Source organism: Venturia canescens, chromosome 9 (assembly GCF_019457755.1).
Source record: "Venturia canescens isolate UGA chromosome 9, ASM1945775v1, whole genome shotgun sequence".
Lineage (NCBI taxonomy): Eukaryota > Metazoa > Arthropoda > Insecta > Hymenoptera > Ichneumonidae > Venturia > Venturia canescens.
This window is the reverse complement of record NC_057429.1, coordinates 16,336,244-16,354,909: the sequence shown is the minus strand read 5'-3', so window position 1 is coordinate 16,354,909 and position 18,666 is coordinate 16,336,244. Positions and strand designations below refer to the sequence as shown.

The window sequence follows — 18,666 nt, the reverse complement described above, 5'->3', positions numbered from 1 at the left end:
ACTTTATATATTACGGATTCATCACCTGAATAGAACGAGCCTAAAATGTATCAGATTAAATTGGTTTTCAACCTCCCTCTGCTATCTAAACTCCTTCAAGATTCAATTACATTCTCGATTAAAATCAGGATACGGTCTCGCCTGAAATTAGTTAAATCTTGATCGATCAATAAATTGCCTAGATTATTCAAAACACAAAATGTAAGAAAATTGACGCGGAGAATCCACACTTTCGAATCATGTACGACGAAAATCATCAAAAGCTAGAAATACGGGCTACAGCATTAGAAATGAGTACGGTTTCAATTTTTTTCCAACTTCTTCGCATTTTTATTATTTTTTTTACAATTTTTCTCGTTTTACAGCACAGTATACAGTATTACGTTGTTCTCTCGATATTCTTTTTTTTTAACTCTTTCTCTCTCTCTCTCCCTCGGGTTTATTTCGATAGTGTAGTACAGGAAGAATAAAATAGGCGGGGGAAAAAAGAAAAAAACCAGGATATAGAATCCTTATGACCAAAAAAAAAACAAATGCGGGACATTTTTCCTTTTTCTCCCTCTCGCGTTAATTACAATTATTCCACTTCAATCAATATTAATTGAACTGTAACAACGCATGTTCATTTTTTTCGTATTTTATATTCTCCTCTCATATACGTTTATTACGTATTTATGGTTGAACGTTTCATTTTCTACGTATTCCCAATTTTATTTCGTTCTCACGTTCGTTCAATACTTGTTTTTCTCTCTTTCTCTCTTTTTTTAAAACTCCAGAAAAAGCATTTTAAGCCTCAAGCCAAACAAAACTTGTATTTTCTCGTGCTCTTTAAATTTTTTCCTCACAATGATTCTCGAGCGTATGACTGTCTATAGTTAATAATAGTAATAATAATAGTAATAATAATAATAATAATAATAATAATAATAATAATAATATAGGTAAAGTGGCGAAAATTGATTGAAATCGCGCGCATTAAATTCGTAAAATCGACACAGCAATACGTAAACCACCGTAAAACTCAGGTGCCATCATTTTTCTTTTTCTCGTGATTAGATAAAAAATTTGGATGCTAACATTTTTCTCTTTATGAGAAAATATAAAATTAGCGGCTTTCTTTCTTTATTAATCGATGACAACAGTTGGACGTGTGAATTACAAGGTGGCCCCCGTATATAGTTTCGAAAATATTTATATAAAAATAAATACTTTGATGAAACGAAAAAAGTTGATAGAATACGTAATGTTACCTTGTCTCGATGATTCGTTATGTTTTCTTTTCGTTCTTTTTTTCATTTCTTTCTGTTCTTTTCGTCTCTCGTTTCTCTTCTCTTTAATTATTGTTATGATAATGTTACGACAATAAATAAATCAAATAAATAAATAATTTGCTTCGTTTAGGCATTTTTCGCTCTTCTTCAATCGTTTTTTCGATCTTGTTTGCGATTTTTTTTTTTTTTTTTTTTTTTCATTTAGTTTTTTTCATTATATTTTTATTATTTTGCCGACTCCAATTGAATTCGATTTACAAAATACGGAGTGGCTCGTTCGCTCTCTTTTTCTCTCGCTCGCTTGTTTTGTTCGTGACGCGATGGCCGCGATTCGTAAAAAAATAGGCATTTTTGTGATTTTCATTATTTTTTTTGTTTTATCGAGTTTGTCGTTTCGATATGTTTCGATCTTCGCGATTCTTTGGATTTGGGTGGCTATCTAATTCGACTTTTTTTTTCTAACGAATAGAAATGAAAATGGTGTTACAAAATTTCACTGGCAAAATCGTATCGACATTGCCTCCAAATGATTTTCATATGATAAAATACGACCTCCATTTTCATCTTCTACTCTATTTCGAGATTTTGCATATGTTTTTTCATTATTATAGTTGTTTTTTTTTTTTTTTTTCATTCAACCGATCGATCCATTTTTGGCACAAAATCAGCCGGAGGCCTTCACGAATTTCTGCGTTACGCAGTTGACTTTGACCCTTTTATTGTTGGAATTTTCGACAGTGACACGGTGATCAGTTCGTTAGGAAATTTTTCCAGTTAATTCGAGCAATATTTTTCTCGTTATCATTGTTTCGCGTTTGCGTTGAGCGAGACGTTTATTCGGGGTCTGCGCGCAGAGAGAGTCGAAAAGGAAAAAAGCCTTGGCAATTTATGGAACGACGAAACCGAGAAACAAATTTCTTAGAGTTTTTCCTTCCGAGATTTCCGTTTTTCGACCTCTCGAATTATTGCGTTATTCTCTTATTATTGTGCGTGTGAAAAAAGCTCGGTGTCTCAATAGTTTTATCGTCGTCACCGATATTTTACCCTTTTTTAATAGTGATTTTGTCGATTGTTTGTTTGTTTGTTTAGAGATCCGATTCGCCATAAAGGGCAGTCGAGAAAGAACGATAATCGAGCGCACCAGGCTGTGCGTTCTGACCCTTGTACGGTGGCATTCGCTGGATACAATACTCGGCCTGGTCTGGTGGCAATTCTCTCCTGAGCTCATCCGCCAGTATGTAAGGCTACAAGGAGAAAAAAAAACAAAAATCAACATGAAACAGAATTCACAAAATAATTTCACAGGACCATTTCGGAAGGTTATCGATAATAAAATAAGAAACAAAAAACTCATGAATAAAACGCGGTGGAAAACAATAGACAAAAAAGTTTACCTTGTCGCCGGCAAGAATGCGGAAACTGTCGATAACCTGTTCGGCGGTGTCGGTGTCGGTAGATTCGCGGGTCATGAAATCGAGGAAGGCGTCAAAGTGTACGTAGCCAGAACTATTAGGATCTACGATGGCGAGTATACGCTGGAAGTCAATATCACCTTGTCGATCCTTACCGATCGAGTAGCCCAACGAGACGAGGCATGATTTGAACTCGTCGGGCGCTAATCTGCCAGTTCGATTCTTGTCGAAGTGGTTGAAACTGCTGCGGAACTCGTTCAATTGTTCTTGCGTTATTCCCTGTGGAAGGAATAAAAAATTTAGATAAAATTTGTCTACATTATATAAAAACGAAAATTACAAAATTTGGCCGTTAACAAAGAGTAATCAAATGAAAGAATTACCTTGGAGTCTCGAGTGAGAATTTGATTCTCGACTTCGTTGATATTGCGATTGATCGAGGTCAATAACTGTTCCCAACCAACTCGCAATGTCTCCATTGTGTATTGGGTGTAACGGTTCTCGAAGATCATTCCCTCTTGGACGGCCTGATGAATCTTTTCCAGTTCCTCGAGATGAGCCTTGTATTGATAAACTGCTTGCTCGTATTCCTTCAATCGGTGCAATTGATCCTCAAGCGTGCCTTGCAATCCGAGACCGATCGCGGTTACGGCGTCCAATTGTCGCTCGATCCAGGGTCCAACAGCGTTCGCTTTCTCCGCGAATTGCCGTCTCAGCAATTCATTATCTTAAAGCAAGCGTGTTCAGGAAAAAAAATTGCCACGATACGGAACATCAAATTGACCCAATGAACAACAGGTGACGCGCTTGTTGAAATATTTTTTGTTTTCACAAACAAACGTGACGAGATTTAAAAACCACGAAAAACGTATGATTTGCATAGCAAAAGAAAGGATACTTTGTTGTTTGCGAAGTTCAGCAGCGAGAGTTCCATCACGTTGGGGTACTAATTGCCTGACGTCGCTCCATTTCTTCGTTAAATCCTACAGAGCAACATTGATTAATTTTTCTCCCGAAGTTTCTGTATTTTTGAGTTTTCATTCCACCTTTTAGAAAATTTTACGAGTACGATTTTCAATAGTAGGAATAAAAAATAGTGGAAAAAAAATTACGAGAGCCGTAAGAGTAGTGTAGGGATTCTCGAGTCCTCCGGGGATCTGGAATTGCTTGACGATGGACTCGACCTCGCGTACGAGACCAACGATTGAGTTGTACTCTTTATCGGCCTCGCCGAGGGTCGCCTTGAATGCGGCATGGGCGTCCATGAGACCCTGAATTTCTTCCATAGTGTGGACGATGAACATGTCGACTAGATCCTCCCGTGTACCATCGAGCCAATTGTTGAATGGCTGCCGGAGAAGAACGAAATTTAATGAGTCCGAGTGAAGAATGAAAAAAAATTTCGACTGATTTTCCTAATTACATAAAATAGCCTTGGATTTTTCTAAACAACTGTTGTTTTGTAAAATTGCGAAAAATCTTGAAGACTCATTCGATCTTGGGGAATTTTACTCACAGCGGCACGCTTGGCAAACTCAAGGTGAAGCACGTCGATCTTTTCAAGTATGCGCTCGGCTTCGTCGAGAGCCTGACGTCTGCGTTGAGTCAGAGTTCCCAAACGATCCCATTGATCGCAGATACGTTGGCATCGGGCGTTGACCGACGCGCTATCGTGATACTCCAGTGTGCTGATAAGAAAATTCGATCAAACTTATTGAACGGATTATTATCAAGTTATTGAATTTGGCAAATACAAATGACTGTTGGAAAAACATTGAGAAAAATGATGAAAAACAGAAAGCAAAGGTATACTTGAGTTCTTGAGCAATAGCGGCAATTTGTTCGACGCGATCCTGGTGGGCGGCAAGATCGGACTCGAAAGCCTCGTGCTTTTTCTTAAGAGCTTTGAGCTCGTTGAGCTTGCACTGGCGGAAATGCTGGGACGTGAGCATCTCTTCTTTACCGGCGGTCCAGTCCTCGTGGGCGTCTGCCTTGTGCTTGAATTTCTGAGCCAAATGTTCCAGACGCTCCAACCGCATCATTTCCGAGAGCAACCATTCTTCGAACGATTTTTCACCCAATTCGAGACCTTTTTCCAAAGCGGAGAACGTTTAAATTTGCGAGATAAATAATACCAAAATAAAAGATAAAAAAAAAATTCACAATGATTTTGAAAATGAAACCGAGGCTCACCTTTCCAAGCTTTGTTAATATCGGAGACCATTTTGCCTTCGGTGGGCATGTAAGCAGGTCGGTTGCTGAGCCTGAGCTTGGTTTGCAGCGTATTGAAGTTCGTCTCAAGCTTGGCTTTTTGTTCGACGCGTGGTGGCTTGTGCTTGCGACGATAAGTTCTGTACTCCTCGAGTTTTTTCTGACAACCCGCGAGTGAGTTGTCAGTTTGACGACTCGCGAGCCACGGCATCGTGCGTCTGATCCATTCAAGAAGATCGGAAGCCAATCGCTCGTACTCCTCCATCAGCCTCTCGTTTTCCTGATTTACCTTAAGAACCTTGCAGATTCTGTTGGCCGCGGTCTCAGCCTGTTTGTTGAGAATAGAAATTAATGAATCATTTAAAAAAAAAAAAAAATCTTATTGGCTTGGAGCAAAACATTAATCATTATTTATTCAAACCGGGAACAAAACAAATTGGAGAACGTTAGAATTGTGTTTAAATGTTGTTTTCAGTTAAATTATCTGGTGAACAAACGTTTTTATTGCTTGACAAGGCAACCGTTATTTTGTTAATGAAGATTAATGACAAACCTTTTGAGCGCCACTGAAACAATGGTAGTAGGAGGAGACGTAAGTCATCACCGCTCTCTCGTCCGGCATAGCGGTATTTCTCATGTCTAAAAAACAAATACGCACGCACTGTCGGAAACTCAAACCATGCTTTGTTAGAAGGAAAAATTAGATTAAAAAGTTAACGGATAAAAAATATTTTCGATATTCGCGTTTCCTTGGAAAAACATTTTTTATCCGTCAAATTTTTTGGTTGTTCACAAGAATGAGTTGAAATTATTAATATTGAATTGCCTCATTTCATATAGCAATGTCGGGGAGATCTGAGAGGGTGCGGTTAATTTCAGGCTCAGGTCTTATTCACGTTTTCATAATCGATCGTCGATCCAAGCACAAAACACGAAACGAAAAGGGAAAATTAGGTCACAAAATAGTGATGTGAGGAAGAATGCTGCAATCGCAAAAAACGACGAACTGAGGAATGCGATCTTTTTTTATTTTTCTTTTTGCGCTGACCTGTTGAGCACCCTGGAAAGCGTGGTAGTAGCAGGACACATAGGTCATGATCGCTCTTTCGTCCGGCTTGGGAGTGTTGATCAAATCTATATCGAATCATCGAGATTTTTTGGTGTTTCTTTTTCTTCAAATTACGTTAATTCGCGTATCGAATTTTCGACAATGTCTCGTTCTGACCTCAAATTGTCAGGAACTTTCACGTTGTCTTAAGAACCACATTTTGGGGAGTTGCATAATTGATTGATTTTTTTTAAATGAAAAATTAGGAAGAAAACGAGGTCCTTACCGTCGGGATCCAACATGCGAGGAATATCGAGATACTTTTCGGCGACGTCGAAAGCAGTGTTGAGATTCTCGAGCGGATTGTCTTTGCTGAGCTTGTTGTAATCGATAAGATCGGGACGATGACGATGAATGAGGGCGCAAAAGGCGAGTCCATCCTTGAACGAGAGATGGAAATTTTGTACGTTTACGTTCTTGTAAGGTGCGGTTTTCCTCTGACACCACAAAAGGAGACCCTCTTTCGCGGTCATTTCCTCCACCGATATGTCCTGAATCGCGAAACGTAGAATTATCGTCCATATCATTCCGAGGGTCATCTTCAAATTTCCATCCACGATTTCTGTACGAATTTCAAGAAAAATATAATAAAACTCAAACAATCACTGTGTATTTTCTTTGAATTCCGATGCATTATCAATATTTTGTATTTTTTTGAGTATTTGAAATAAAATGACTATTTAAAAATTTGATCTTTCCAGTCGATGAATTTTCAATTTACGATCATCATTTATTTTTCATCGTTGCTCGTATAGTTTGACATCAATGCGTGGTTCCTGATACATTTCTCAATCGTTTCTATAGTTATTTTCACGATAATCATCGTCATTGTTACAGCAAAATAAAACGAACCTTCGGCGCCAATGGAGACGAGTTTGACGCCCTTGCTCGCGATATAATCGAGGGCTTTGTTTACATTGGCGATTTTGTGGAAGCGCATTTTGCCACGATCTGGTCTTGGCAGGGTCTCGCCGGATATGACCTCCAGCAAGAGCATGAGTTTCAGTCCATTCCGAAAATCGTCTTCGATCGAATCGATCGCAGTTCCGGCTTTCCGAAGATGCGAATTGCACCATGCTGTGAAAGTCTGAAAAAATAAAAAACGATGTTAAAACAGAGTCAATCATTGTTCGAGGATTTATAGAATGAGAACAACAAAAAGTAGTTCGTTCATTGGCAATCACCGTGTCTCAATTTTTTAAGGCATTTTCCTACAGCGCAGACATTTCAATTGAAGGATTTTTAATGAGTATAAAATCAAATTCAAATTCTGTAAACGTTTGCAAAAATTTTAAGTTGTCCTCCAGGAGATGATTTGTTTTACTGTCAACACTGCTACCGAGATTTTTCTACTCCGACACGTCTGTTGAAGCGATATTTTGGAGCGACAAAATTTGAAGCATTCTCGTAGAAGTCAATAAATTATTCAACTCGTGCGAGTCCCTTTGATAAAAATATTTCACGATTGTTTCTCGTTAAATTAATTATTATTCGTCGTATACATTTATGTTTTACTTTTTCCAAAGATCCTGTTCCATTTATTTCGAGGCTTCGTAAAACTTGAATAAAGTGAGGAAGGAGAACGGGTGGCACTAAATCTGCTGATCCAACAAACGAAAGTTGATCCATTATTCGAGCTCTATTTCCAGTTGTGTTTAAAATGTATCCATTTATACGTGCACGCAGAAAAATGAAGTGAAAAAATTGTTTCTCCAAAGTTCATTGTTCAATCGTTCCTAATCGGTCTCACCATCTCGTGGTCATAAATATACGTAAAATTTAAATGATTCTAATGACAAAACACAGCTTTTAAATTGTATAATTTTATCTACTCTTTAGAACGAAAAACGTGCCTGAATTTCTCTCTTATTTGCTTTTTTTTTCTAACAGAGCAGTTTGGATCGAAGACAACTTTTCCCCCGTGATTTTTCGATTATAAAAAAATCATATTGACGTTTGTTTTTTCGTGTCAAAAGCAAATTATGAAAAAATCTCGGAGATTTTCACTCGCAACACGTTTTTTCTTCTTACTTCAACAGCAATAATAAGCTCGCGAGAAAGTATTCTTCACGATTCGTCGCAATGTTTCGCATTTTCAATTGGTCAGATAAATAAGAATGGAATAAATATCGTGGAATCGAGTTTTTGAGATACGATCCGAGTATCTTGGGGTATATTTTCGTAACGACCCCGATCCCATCTTCTCGCTATATATATCTAAGTGTCCTGATTCTTTCTCTCGTACAGTCTCGGGGTCTCTCGGACCAAATGGCTTTATATCTTCTCGCCTTCTTCTTCTTCGTAACTATTAGCTTTTAATTCTTCGGATGCTCTTACTTCTTTTCTTCTTTTTATTTATTCATATGCCATTCCCGAATTAAATTCGTCAATTCCAGTAATCGATCGAGCATTTTTTTAACTGGCCGACATCGTCGTGACGAGAATGAAAATGATTACTTTTCAAATGAAGCATGAAAATTGAATCGAAAAACATTTATGCGAAGCATCTGCGAACTTAATCCGGAGCCAGAGTTCCTGGAGTTCAAGGTCACGGTTTCGTCCAACTTTGTGGATAAATCCCTGCTGTTGGGCCACCCAAAAGTTTCGTTTCAATGAGTAGAAACGAATCGTGGCCGGCTGACCGGGATGATGAAAAAATTTCTGTCGAAATTGTTTCGGGCCACAAAACGACAATGAAAAATTTGACATAATGGCAATGAGAAGAAGAACGAAATTTGAGTTATTTTTCTACTTTTTTTTTTCTCGTAGAAAGCAAATACCAAGTTTTTCGAGTTAATGTAGGAAAATTCGAGTTCGAAATTGTTTTGAGACGGCGGTGATGAATCAGCGAAGGGGAAACCGGGGAGAGGGTTTGAGCGGTGGCTAAAAATGTTGGATTTTTTGTCAGCTTTTTGGATTTTTGTTTTTTTCTTTTCGGAGAGCGCAATCGCGGGATAAAGGGGAGGGGGGGGGGGAGAGCGGCGGAGGGGAAGATTGCCTGAAACTTAATACGGGCAGCGTCAAAGCGAGGCGGGCCAAAATTGGACATGAGCCACCCTAACCTCAACTCAGCGTGGTCGCGGACTCGGTCTCTCAATTCTATTTGTAAAACATCGAGTCCTCCCGCGCCCCAAACGCCGTCGATGCTGAGCCTATGAAAACTTTCGAGATTCAAAGACGTTCATTTCCCTCCGCCCGCTCCGACTTCCGCTTGTCATCATTCCTAAACGAGGCGCCGATTGACCATTTTTTTTTTCAATCTTTCCATTCATTTTCTTTCCTATTCCGCACTTCCGCAATTCACACAATGCCTTCTAATCAACCAAATTTTTTGATTGCCAATTTTCTTCCAATCTTCCTTCAATAAAAAATCCATTTTTCGGCCATCATTGGAACGAAAACTGATCAATTTTCTCAAAGTATTTCAAGGTTCTAGTCGAATTGTTAAATCTGACAAATTTGATTTCATTTGTGCGGAACATTCAAGGTCAAATCTCGTCGCAACAAAATCTGATTCCGTTTGTAAAAATAAAGAAAGTGCAATTTTCTTTTTGATGATTATTTGAACGTTGAAATTTCAGTGAAATTGTATTTTAATAAATAATTGATTTTTTTTTTTATCGCGCCGTTGATTCTGCTCAAAATTAATGTAAAAACTGATTCCTCAAAAAGTGGAGCAAACACGAAAAAATCTGTTTATGGTTCGAAAGAGAAGAATTTGAGCGTCTTCGTGATCGTTATTATTTAGCAACGCGATGAGATCCTCGACATTGATGTTTTGTTGAATTTTAATAAACGCAAGCGTGTAAAGCGCCCGCGACTGGTTGGCCTGAATACCGAGATTCCATTCGAGACGAGATTTTTCCAAATCTGTAAGAAACTCCCGTTTCTCGATCGACGAGAAATTTAACGAGAATCCAACAGCGAGTTTCCTACTTTGCATAACGTCAGTGTTTCATTTTATTATCGAGTTGGTCCTTTCCTCGTGAGGCCGTTGGGTCGGAGAGGGGGAGCGCAGAGAGATTGAGAAAGATCTAACTGTGCATTTTGACACGAGGTATGGAGGTCTTTCGAAAACGTTCCAAGCTGCTTCCCAAGCACTTTCTTTGGGGACGATCTTCGTCGAGAGAAAAACAAATCTTCGTCAGATTGGTTTTGTGAACTTGGGTACTGGAAAAAAAATGAAGAAAAACTGAAATTATTATCACTTTCGCGGAGCACCGATTGCCAGATTTTTCGATTTTCACAAGTTTTTTTGCCAATCGACAAAACGCTCATTCGTGAAAATTAAATAAAAATATGAAATTTTTGAGAAAAATCGCAGGGAAGGACGCGAATGAGGCACTTTTCTGGAGGAACGTTAAAAGGGAAAATTCGTGTGATAAAAAATGCACGATGAATGTGAAGAATTGAAGAAAAAGAAACGTATGCGAACGGAACAAATTGTACGCGAGCATATCCGGACAAACATTCGATTATCGGAGCACAGGGTAGATACGTTCGTGGGCTAGAAACGAGCCAGCGAAGGCGTCACCTGCTCACTCGTTTCCTTTCGCCCAAAGTAAAAAAAAAACGAGAATTTCTAACACCTGCCGCCTTATTCACTTACAAAACGATTTTCACGCGATGATATAATTTCGCAATTTGCCAATATTTCATACGTCACGTTCTATATTTAGGAAGGAACGCTCGCTCCGTACTTTCATTCACTAAATTCCCGGCTGAAATTACTTTTATTACATAAGATTATTCACTTTTTGGCAACGAATTTATTGTTTTTGACATTCCCAAGAATTCCACGAGTGCTTTTTTCCTTTGTTTACGTTTGTTCCGGTCCAATTCACTTTGATTGCCCTGCATTCGCGAAAATTTCATTTTCTTACTAGACAGCGAGAACGATGCGCGCTGTTTCACGTGAAAAAATGCGATTCAAAAAACTTTTTGTTCACCTTCAGACTACGTTTCGGTTCAACTTTCAATGCGATTCGAATTCGCTGTCTGTTTTTTATTTCAAATTCAATTGTCTGTGGCTAAAGAAATAAATGAAATTCGAATAACGAAAAAAAATAAATCGAAATGATAAAAAATTGGCCAAAAATCGACGAAGAAAGTGATCGAGTAGAAATTTTGCAAAAATATAACAAAATCATGCGCGACTCGTTCTCGTCTGAGCGACCGCGACAGTTTTGGCGAATCAACCAAGACCGTTTGCCATCGCTTATCGCGCGTTTTTGTCGTGGAACTTCTCCGAACGAGATACGTCAGTCCTGTGTAAGCTCTGTCAGAGGCGAAATTATTTTGACGCTCAAACCGTAATAACTTTGAGAAAGGATGGAATTTCGTCAAGGACGTGAACGGACAAAATAACTGCTGGAAAATGGCTGAGATATCGTAAATCTGATGAAAGTGAATTCTCCGGCGAGAAAATGTACGACGAACATTCGCTCGGAATGGACTTTTTTGACGGAATCTACGAAATATAAATCAGAAGAGATTTTTCGTTGCGCACACAAATGATGAGGGACGAAAGCGTTATCAGGAGTTTGCGTGACAATGTCAAATAAGAGAACGACTGATTTGGAGCGTTCTTACTTAAATGGGGGCTCGAAAATTTACAAGCAGCAAATACGACGGTGGATCGGAGTTTAAAGCGATGCTGAATTCGAAGCGATGGAACGAGCCCGATTTCATGAAAGTGTGGAACGAGCGATCCGGAGATTTTTAATCTGATTTATGAGTAGTCGGGTTAGGAAAGCGATTTCGGAGTATTCCGATGATGCTTGATGCTGGAAGCATCGAGTCGGAAAAAGCTAGCTGAGCTCGCAGAGGTTCGAGTCACTAATATTTCGGGGGGTTTCTGCTTTTAGAAGCAAAAATGACGCACCGAGTAGGCGCGCGTCTCGGGAGCGTTATTTTCATTTTTCCGACCTCTCCAGATCGGTAACATCGGATGCGAGTTACTTCGAGGTCGTTGCGGTTCCAAAATATCGGGTTTGACCTTGTTCGACCTCGACGACAATAGCAGCGACCACGAGTCCGAATGGAATTTTGCACCCTTCGGGCAAGTTTCAAATTTCTCGGAGACCAAGTGACCTTGAGATCCCGTCGCGGACGGGATCCGGGACAAAAGACGGAGAGTGACATTGAACGGTATTTTGGCTGATAAGAAAAAAGCAGCCGAGAGAATACTTTGGAATGGAAAAGAATTGGGGGCTCGGGGAGGGAGGGGAGATTAGCTGCGATGAAGAATTACGACATTGGGACAGTCCGCGTAAGAGAATACGCGAGAGAGTGAGAAGGAAAGAAAAAAGCTGCATTCTCGTTGGCAGCCGAGTCGGTGGCGTAAATTTCGTAATTTTTGGCACCGATCCCAACATCCTTAAGGTCATACGGGTGTAATCCCGGTAATAAGAGATCTTTAACGGACCTCACGAGTGCGAGCCGAGAGAGAGAGAGAGATGTTTGAGTGAACGAAGAGCTCGCAAGAGAGTTGTGAATTGAGCCGTAAATGGGACCGTTATCACGGCTCGACTATCGGGGTTTTTGGGAGGTGGGTTGACCTATAGCGTGCCCGCTTACCGACGAGTGGGTCACCCGATTCCAATCGGAGAGTTGGCTCGGGGCCTAAGCATCCTCGCAAAGGTTAACGATCCTCGGCGTCATCGAATATCCGTAAATACGAGTATGCAGCGAAACGGACGACTCGCTCGGCTCGAGCAGAAGGATCCTCGTGAATTTCGGCCGATTTACAAACTGAGAACGTCGAGCGGGGGGTCGCGCAGCGAAGAAACGCGAGCTCGTTTCTTCGACGTCCCATTGAAATTCAGCGCTATTCGGACGGTTTTCATCTCCGTATTTAAAGGTGACTTGTCAAGCGTCTCGGCGCCCCGGAGCCATTAAAATCTGGGCCAAGAGCTCGCAAACGAAAACGAAGATTGTTCGAAATGAGACCGTTTCGAAGAGCCGCTCTTTGGTGACATTGAATCTCCGAGTTCCCGATGCGATTCGTCCCAAGGTTGCCTCCCCAAGATTCCACGGCCTCGTGCCTTCGCAAACTCCACGAAGCTGATCGACGGAGCCGCGAAACAGCGTCACTCCGGCCGAGTCCTGGCCTTGAGCAGTCTCCCAACTGTCGCTAAAACGCCGTCGAACCGGACTGCCATCCCGAGACTTCCCGCTCTTCTCCTCCACGCTTCTTCGGGGACCTAAACAAGGAGGATGATTAGTACAGGAAAGTGGCTCTCGTTAGACGGACAAGGAAGATGAAATTGGGGGCCGAAGAGCCGATGAAAAACGACTTCCTGTAAACAGCGCGCCACCGAAGGTCCTCGACCTCGGTTCGAATCGCCCGAACTATTTTTACCCGAGCGATACATCGCTCCGTATCGTCAATTTATTTATAAATCGATCTCCCTATCGTACCAACGATCTCTGCAAACGTTCCTCGCTTTGCGCGAGTCGTTATTATTGCGCGAGGCTTACCGACACGATAATACTAAACATCGGGCATGCTCCGGCGATTATTCATCTCGCTCGTTTCGCTCTGATCCGTCTGACGCTCGTCGCGAAGATAAGACAACCGGGAGCGATGATTTATACCTGCCGGTCGGGGAGTGCAGAGACTCGGAAAGCATTACGCTGGCGCGCCAAGAATTCTCGTCTTACGTAACCCCGATTTTCGACGATGCTATTTTTTTTCTCCCCGGCAAAGGTGGTCTTCGCGGCTCCCAGATTCGTTAGCAATTCGAACTGGAAAAATTTGGAATTTACAAACGCCAAGAAGCTGGGCAGAAACTCGAGTGGGAAGGAAAAATTGACGAAGAAACTTGATTCTTAATTTCGAGGTTCGTATGAACGCATCGAAACGGACTCCGAAGCGAACGTAGGAATCTAAAATTATATCTGAAATGTTCGAATGGAAGCGGCGAAAATCTTAACAAACCAAGTCGAATGTAAATAAATGAAAGCCTCGAAAATGTTGAAGTTGTTGTTCAGGAGTTTTTGGCTCCTCGAAAGCACGCCGCACAGTGACTTTTCTTTCGTCTTGGGATTTTTAAAATCAGAGTCGAAGATCGATTAGATTGGTGCGGAGATCAAAGTCGAAGAAACGGGGTGGGCCGCGGACGTGTCGACGCTGAACTTTTGCCACGATCCAGCGTTGCATTAGAACGCGGAGACTCGCACACCTTTCTTCCGGCGGCGTAATACGAGAAATATGTATTCAGAGATGCGGCAAGCCGCGAGAAAATGAGTCATCCCTCGAGAGCAGGGCGATTATTTTCGTCATAAAGTAACCCGAAAATAACGCGCTTCGCGAGAAGGGCTGCTATAAAGCTCAATCTTTCCTCCGGGGGCTCCTCCTCCCTCTCTTTTTCTCTCTCGCTCTAACCGTGCTCAGAGAAGCCTTGAGCCAGCTGGGTGAGCTGCCAAAATTTGGGGAAAACGTCACTTGTGTGCTCGATCAGAGTGCAATTGTGGGGCTTGAGAGGCGGCCGATCAACAAACATTACGGAGAGAGTAGGCCAACCGTCGAAGGGTTTATTTCTTCAGCGTTGAGCTCGCTCGAGCTCATTTTCTTCTCAGAGCCTTTTGAAAGTTTCACCGGGAGCGTTCTCAGACACGTGTGCTCAGAAAAACTTTTGGCTCGGAGCAACTTGACTTTTCATCCCCAAGGCGCTCTTGTCCTCGCAGACGATGTTCCTGCCGACAAAATCCTCGACTCGTAGTTCCAACAGCCAGTGAAACGAGTTTCACGGGATTATTAAGTTCTTGGAGCAACTTGTGTCTTCAAGGTCCGCTGCCAGGAAGACCAATCGCTCTGAGAGGCCCAATTTCGCCTCGATTCTCGTTCGAAATAATCGATCGAGGCTGCGGGAGCTTTTTTCATCGCGCATTCGAGCATCGCGGCGCACAACCTCGATCCTCCTCCTCCTCCTCCTCGCTGTATCCGTAACTCTCTTGTATTAATGTACGAGCCGTGAAGTCGAACACGGTCCTGGCCCGGGTAAAATATAACCACGTATCTGTCCATCCAAGTGGCTAGCCGTTGAACCAACTTGGCTCGACCTTTGCCGCCAGCTCGAGTCCACAAAGAGTGAGAGAGAAAGAGCGAGCGGAAAAAACGAGGGAGAAACTTAGCGCGATGCTGTGCGTTTACCCGGTGCCTGAACCCGAGGGCGAGAAAACGAGAGCGGCGCGCATTCTCCGCCACACGCGCGCGTTCCTCTCTAATCGAGCAAACTCCAATCGTGCGTCAACATTCACTTCGATTTGTCCATTATGTAATGCGAAATCCATCGAAACTCCGAATCCCTCGCTTTCGTCGGAGAGAGCTTTCCTTTTTTTCCAAACAAACCAACGGTTTTTACGCTTCGTCGAGTCCCAACACGAAGCTCCGTTCGATTCCTCTCCGAAGGTCTTGGCTCGTGCTAAAGCCTCGAGAAAGTGACATTTCGGCGGTGCGGAAAACTGCGAGGAAAAGGGTGTCGCGACTGGATGGGTCGTCGGGCATCGGAGGCTGAAATAATCGAAGAAAATATTATAAAATGTGCATTTTGTATTGGGCTTGTCAGTGACGTTGTTCGACGGTCCGATCGGGCTCGGATTGAACGATAGTTTCGACGGGGCACTCCTCAATCCAGGATCACTCGTCGAATGAGACAAAATCACGAAAATTAATCACTTTGAACAAACCCGAATGCGAGAGAGTAGAAATAATAAGGTTCGAGACGAACATTTTAGGACTGATGAAAAACATAAATATTTTCAAAAAGGTTTAATAAAATCGATGAAAATTGGCTGTCGTTGTGGGGGAGCGCGATTCGAAAATAATTTTATCGATATTCCGATAAAATTCGAGGCTAATTAACGTTTTCAAGTGAACCGCTTATCGAGAGTGTCGATTGTTTTTATGTTTTCGTTACGAAAGACGTTAATAATTGCTCGACGATCCAAATGAATTTCAAAGGTCACCGTTTCAGGGTTAAAAATCTAAAGAAACTGGTAAATCGATTGGAGATTGATGATCCTGGGAACGAGGAGTCGTTCAAGGTCACCGATCGCGAATTCAGGCCGCTTTGGATTATTTTCTAGTTGATCTCAGTCAGAAAAAGTATGATAAATGGCAGTGAGAGTGGAAGGTCGACCTTGAAAGCGTTTTGTTCTCTTACGATTCTCGAAGGAGGACGCATTAGCGTTGAAAAGTGAATGAAAAGAATTTTTATTGTAAAGACATTTTTCTCACTCGTCAGCAGCCGAATCCAACGTTCGTTTATTACTTACGAAGAATCATTGACCTCATTCTTCCGAATTCAATCCCTCTCGTTTCACATTTTTCTTTCATCGTCCCTGTTTTTTTCCGTTCAAACTGATTTGACGAACGGACGAGCTGGAAACGACGAAAAAATGCGCGTTTCGATCTAGCTTCAGGGTTAGCTCACGACGCACGAAATTTTCGGTTCTTACTTTCTCCTCAGCTGTCACATTTTCTAAGATTTTATTAAATTAACGAATCGAAGTTAAATAATGCTCATGGGAAATTATTTCGATCGAATCTCATTACAGGGAAGATTCTCTTGAAACGTTTCCTTCTCATTTGATTTGTTTCCATATTATTCGTTTATCTGTCAATGCTCGAAGTGCGCACACGAACTTGCTTCACATTCGGTAGTTCCATTCGAGTAATTAGGAGACATTTCAAAAGCAGCTGGTTTTAGACTTGACTGAAATTCCACGAAAAAAGAAAAACGAATTTCTTCGGTTTCCTGTTTGTCGAAGGAAATATCAGGCTTACGAAGCGAAAAGTAAGCAGAGAACTATCACTCACTTTTTTTTGTTGTTTCTCCCACGCCGGATCCAGTAATCCCTCGCGTTCCCACTCCTCCTCGGGCTCCATGTATCCGTCACCGTATGCCTCCATGTCGTTCATTCTTAGGCAGGTTTGTATCTCGTTGTTTTTTTTCTTATTGTTTGTTTCAATAATCGGTCAATATTTTCAACTGCACGCTCCTTATCGAAACAGAGGAGAGTTTCAGAATAATGAAGTTAAATAAACCAAAACTTGTCACGTTAGCACCACCGAAATTGCGTCAACAATGAACGAAACAACGGCATTAACAACAAAAGCGGCGATATTAAGAAAATTCGCGGTAATCGCATCGGATAAATGAAACGAAAGGGGACAATAAATGTAAGAAAGAATTTCACGCTTTACGGCACTCGACGACGGAAAAAATGATGATAAGACATGAAGAAACGTAAAAAAAGAAGAAAAAAAAAAAACAATGAAATACGAGCCCGAACTCGAGGTGCGTGAAGACCAAAAGAAAAAAAGCACTAACTTTTGGATATTGAGGAGACTGCGAAACTGAGAGAGATGCTAGACCACGAACGAAAGGTTTCTAGCGAGAAAGAGACAAAAATCGGGGGGATTGTAGAGGGCACGCGTATCGCGAGGGGGTGGGGGCCGAGCGTATGAGCCGTATTGTGTAGAAAAGCAGATGTGCGAATTGCGTTACACTGTAAATCCCTGCGCGTTTATCAAAACTCGTGGTTCAATCCCAAAAAATATTAAAGAACGACGAAACGTAAAGTGAAAAAAAAAAAAAAAACGAAAAAAAAACCGTACGGAACGTACCCGCCAAGCCCAGAAAACACGAGTGTCTCTCGTTCGTACAATCCCTCACGCTGTGACCCCTCTGCCACGAGTCTGACACACGATTTACCTCGCCGGCGCACGAGCGCCGTTCTCCTCCCCAAATCTATCCGCGTTTCCCCTGCTCCGCTCACCCCACTTGCGCTCGAAAGGCTCACCGCCGCTAGCCCGGGCCATGCACGCCACCCGACTGTACGGAACGCGCGCCCCCCACTCTCTCACCCGCGCTCCGTTGGTTGGCTGGACGGTATCCCTACTCCTCGAGTCTCGCTCCCTCCACTACTCGTGGCCGCATGAACCGCTACAGTCGCGCTCCGCGTAACAATACCCCGACCAACAACTCCGTCAATTTGCTATTTTTTTTTTTCTGATTGGAGATTGAAATTGAAAAGCCATTCCTTATCTGTCTAGTGAATATTGGTATTAGAATTTTTATTGTAAATTCATATTCGGTCTCTCAAAAGTGTCACGTTAATGCCATTTTTGGCGTTATGTTCTTTGTTAAAATCACGGTTTTGGAGATTAATGCCGCTTTTTTACACAATTACACTATATGATTGTACGTATTTTACGATACACGTATTATTCGGAATACGAAGTAGAAGCGGCTGCAACTAACCTCCTGCCTCTCTCAACGTCGCTTCACTAAACTCAATAGCTGGACCGAAGCACTGCTCTGCGGGAACAACGTTTGTTTTCCCGTCTCACGCGCCTTCTCTCGTATATAGATCCTCGACGAAACGAGCTTCGAAAATAGGCTTGCACGAACCTCGGTGGTACGCGCCTCATTCACCCACGCCCTACCGAAATAGCGCAGCCACGATACGTACAAAATTCCCAAATGTACATATACACGCATAAGACTCCATAACCCCGCGCGCGCGACACTCTTCGGGCCTCCGGCACGGACTGTGCGTGACCGAAGATGTAGATGGGGCCACAACTCTCCCTTTTATCATATAAATATATACACACATGTTTAAACATGCGCGAATTCAGTGGCGAGAATTT

The 18,666-nt window shown here is 41.9% G+C and overlaps 1 protein-coding gene across 6 annotated transcripts; it reads right to left on the bottom strand.

Moving 5' to 3' along the window:
• Positions 1–306: 306 nt before the first annotated feature.
• On the bottom strand, positions 307–18,557 carry Actn (alpha actinin). 6 transcript variants are annotated; one of them, XM_043429197.1, is made up of 13 exons: positions 18,275–18,557; positions 16,828–17,009; positions 6,855–7,089; positions 6,229–6,564; positions 5,448–5,533; positions 4,877–5,222; positions 4,496–4,772; positions 4,200–4,371; positions 3,796–4,032; positions 3,582–3,666; positions 3,067–3,410; positions 2,666–2,962; positions 307–2,515 (listed from the first exon to the last, which is right to left on the bottom strand). In XM_043429197.1, exons 2-13 carry the CDS (start codon positions 16,927–16,929, stop codon positions 2,357–2,359), a joined length of 2,676 nt encoding a protein of 891 aa, XP_043285132.1. In that variant the 5' UTR covers positions 16,930–17,009; positions 18,275–18,557; the 3' UTR covers positions 307–2,356. The 6 variants fall into 6 exon arrangements, with proteins under 6 accessions (XP_043285132.1, XP_043285130.1, XP_043285133.1 ...); XM_043429195.1 differs by lacking the exons at positions 5,448–5,533; positions 18,275–18,557 and adding exons at positions 5,943–6,028; positions 17,638–18,166; XM_043429198.1 differs by lacking the exon at positions 18,275–18,557 and adding an exon at positions 17,638–18,164 and having other exon boundaries at positions 16,828–16,999.
• Positions 18,558–18,666: the final 109 nt, after the last annotated feature.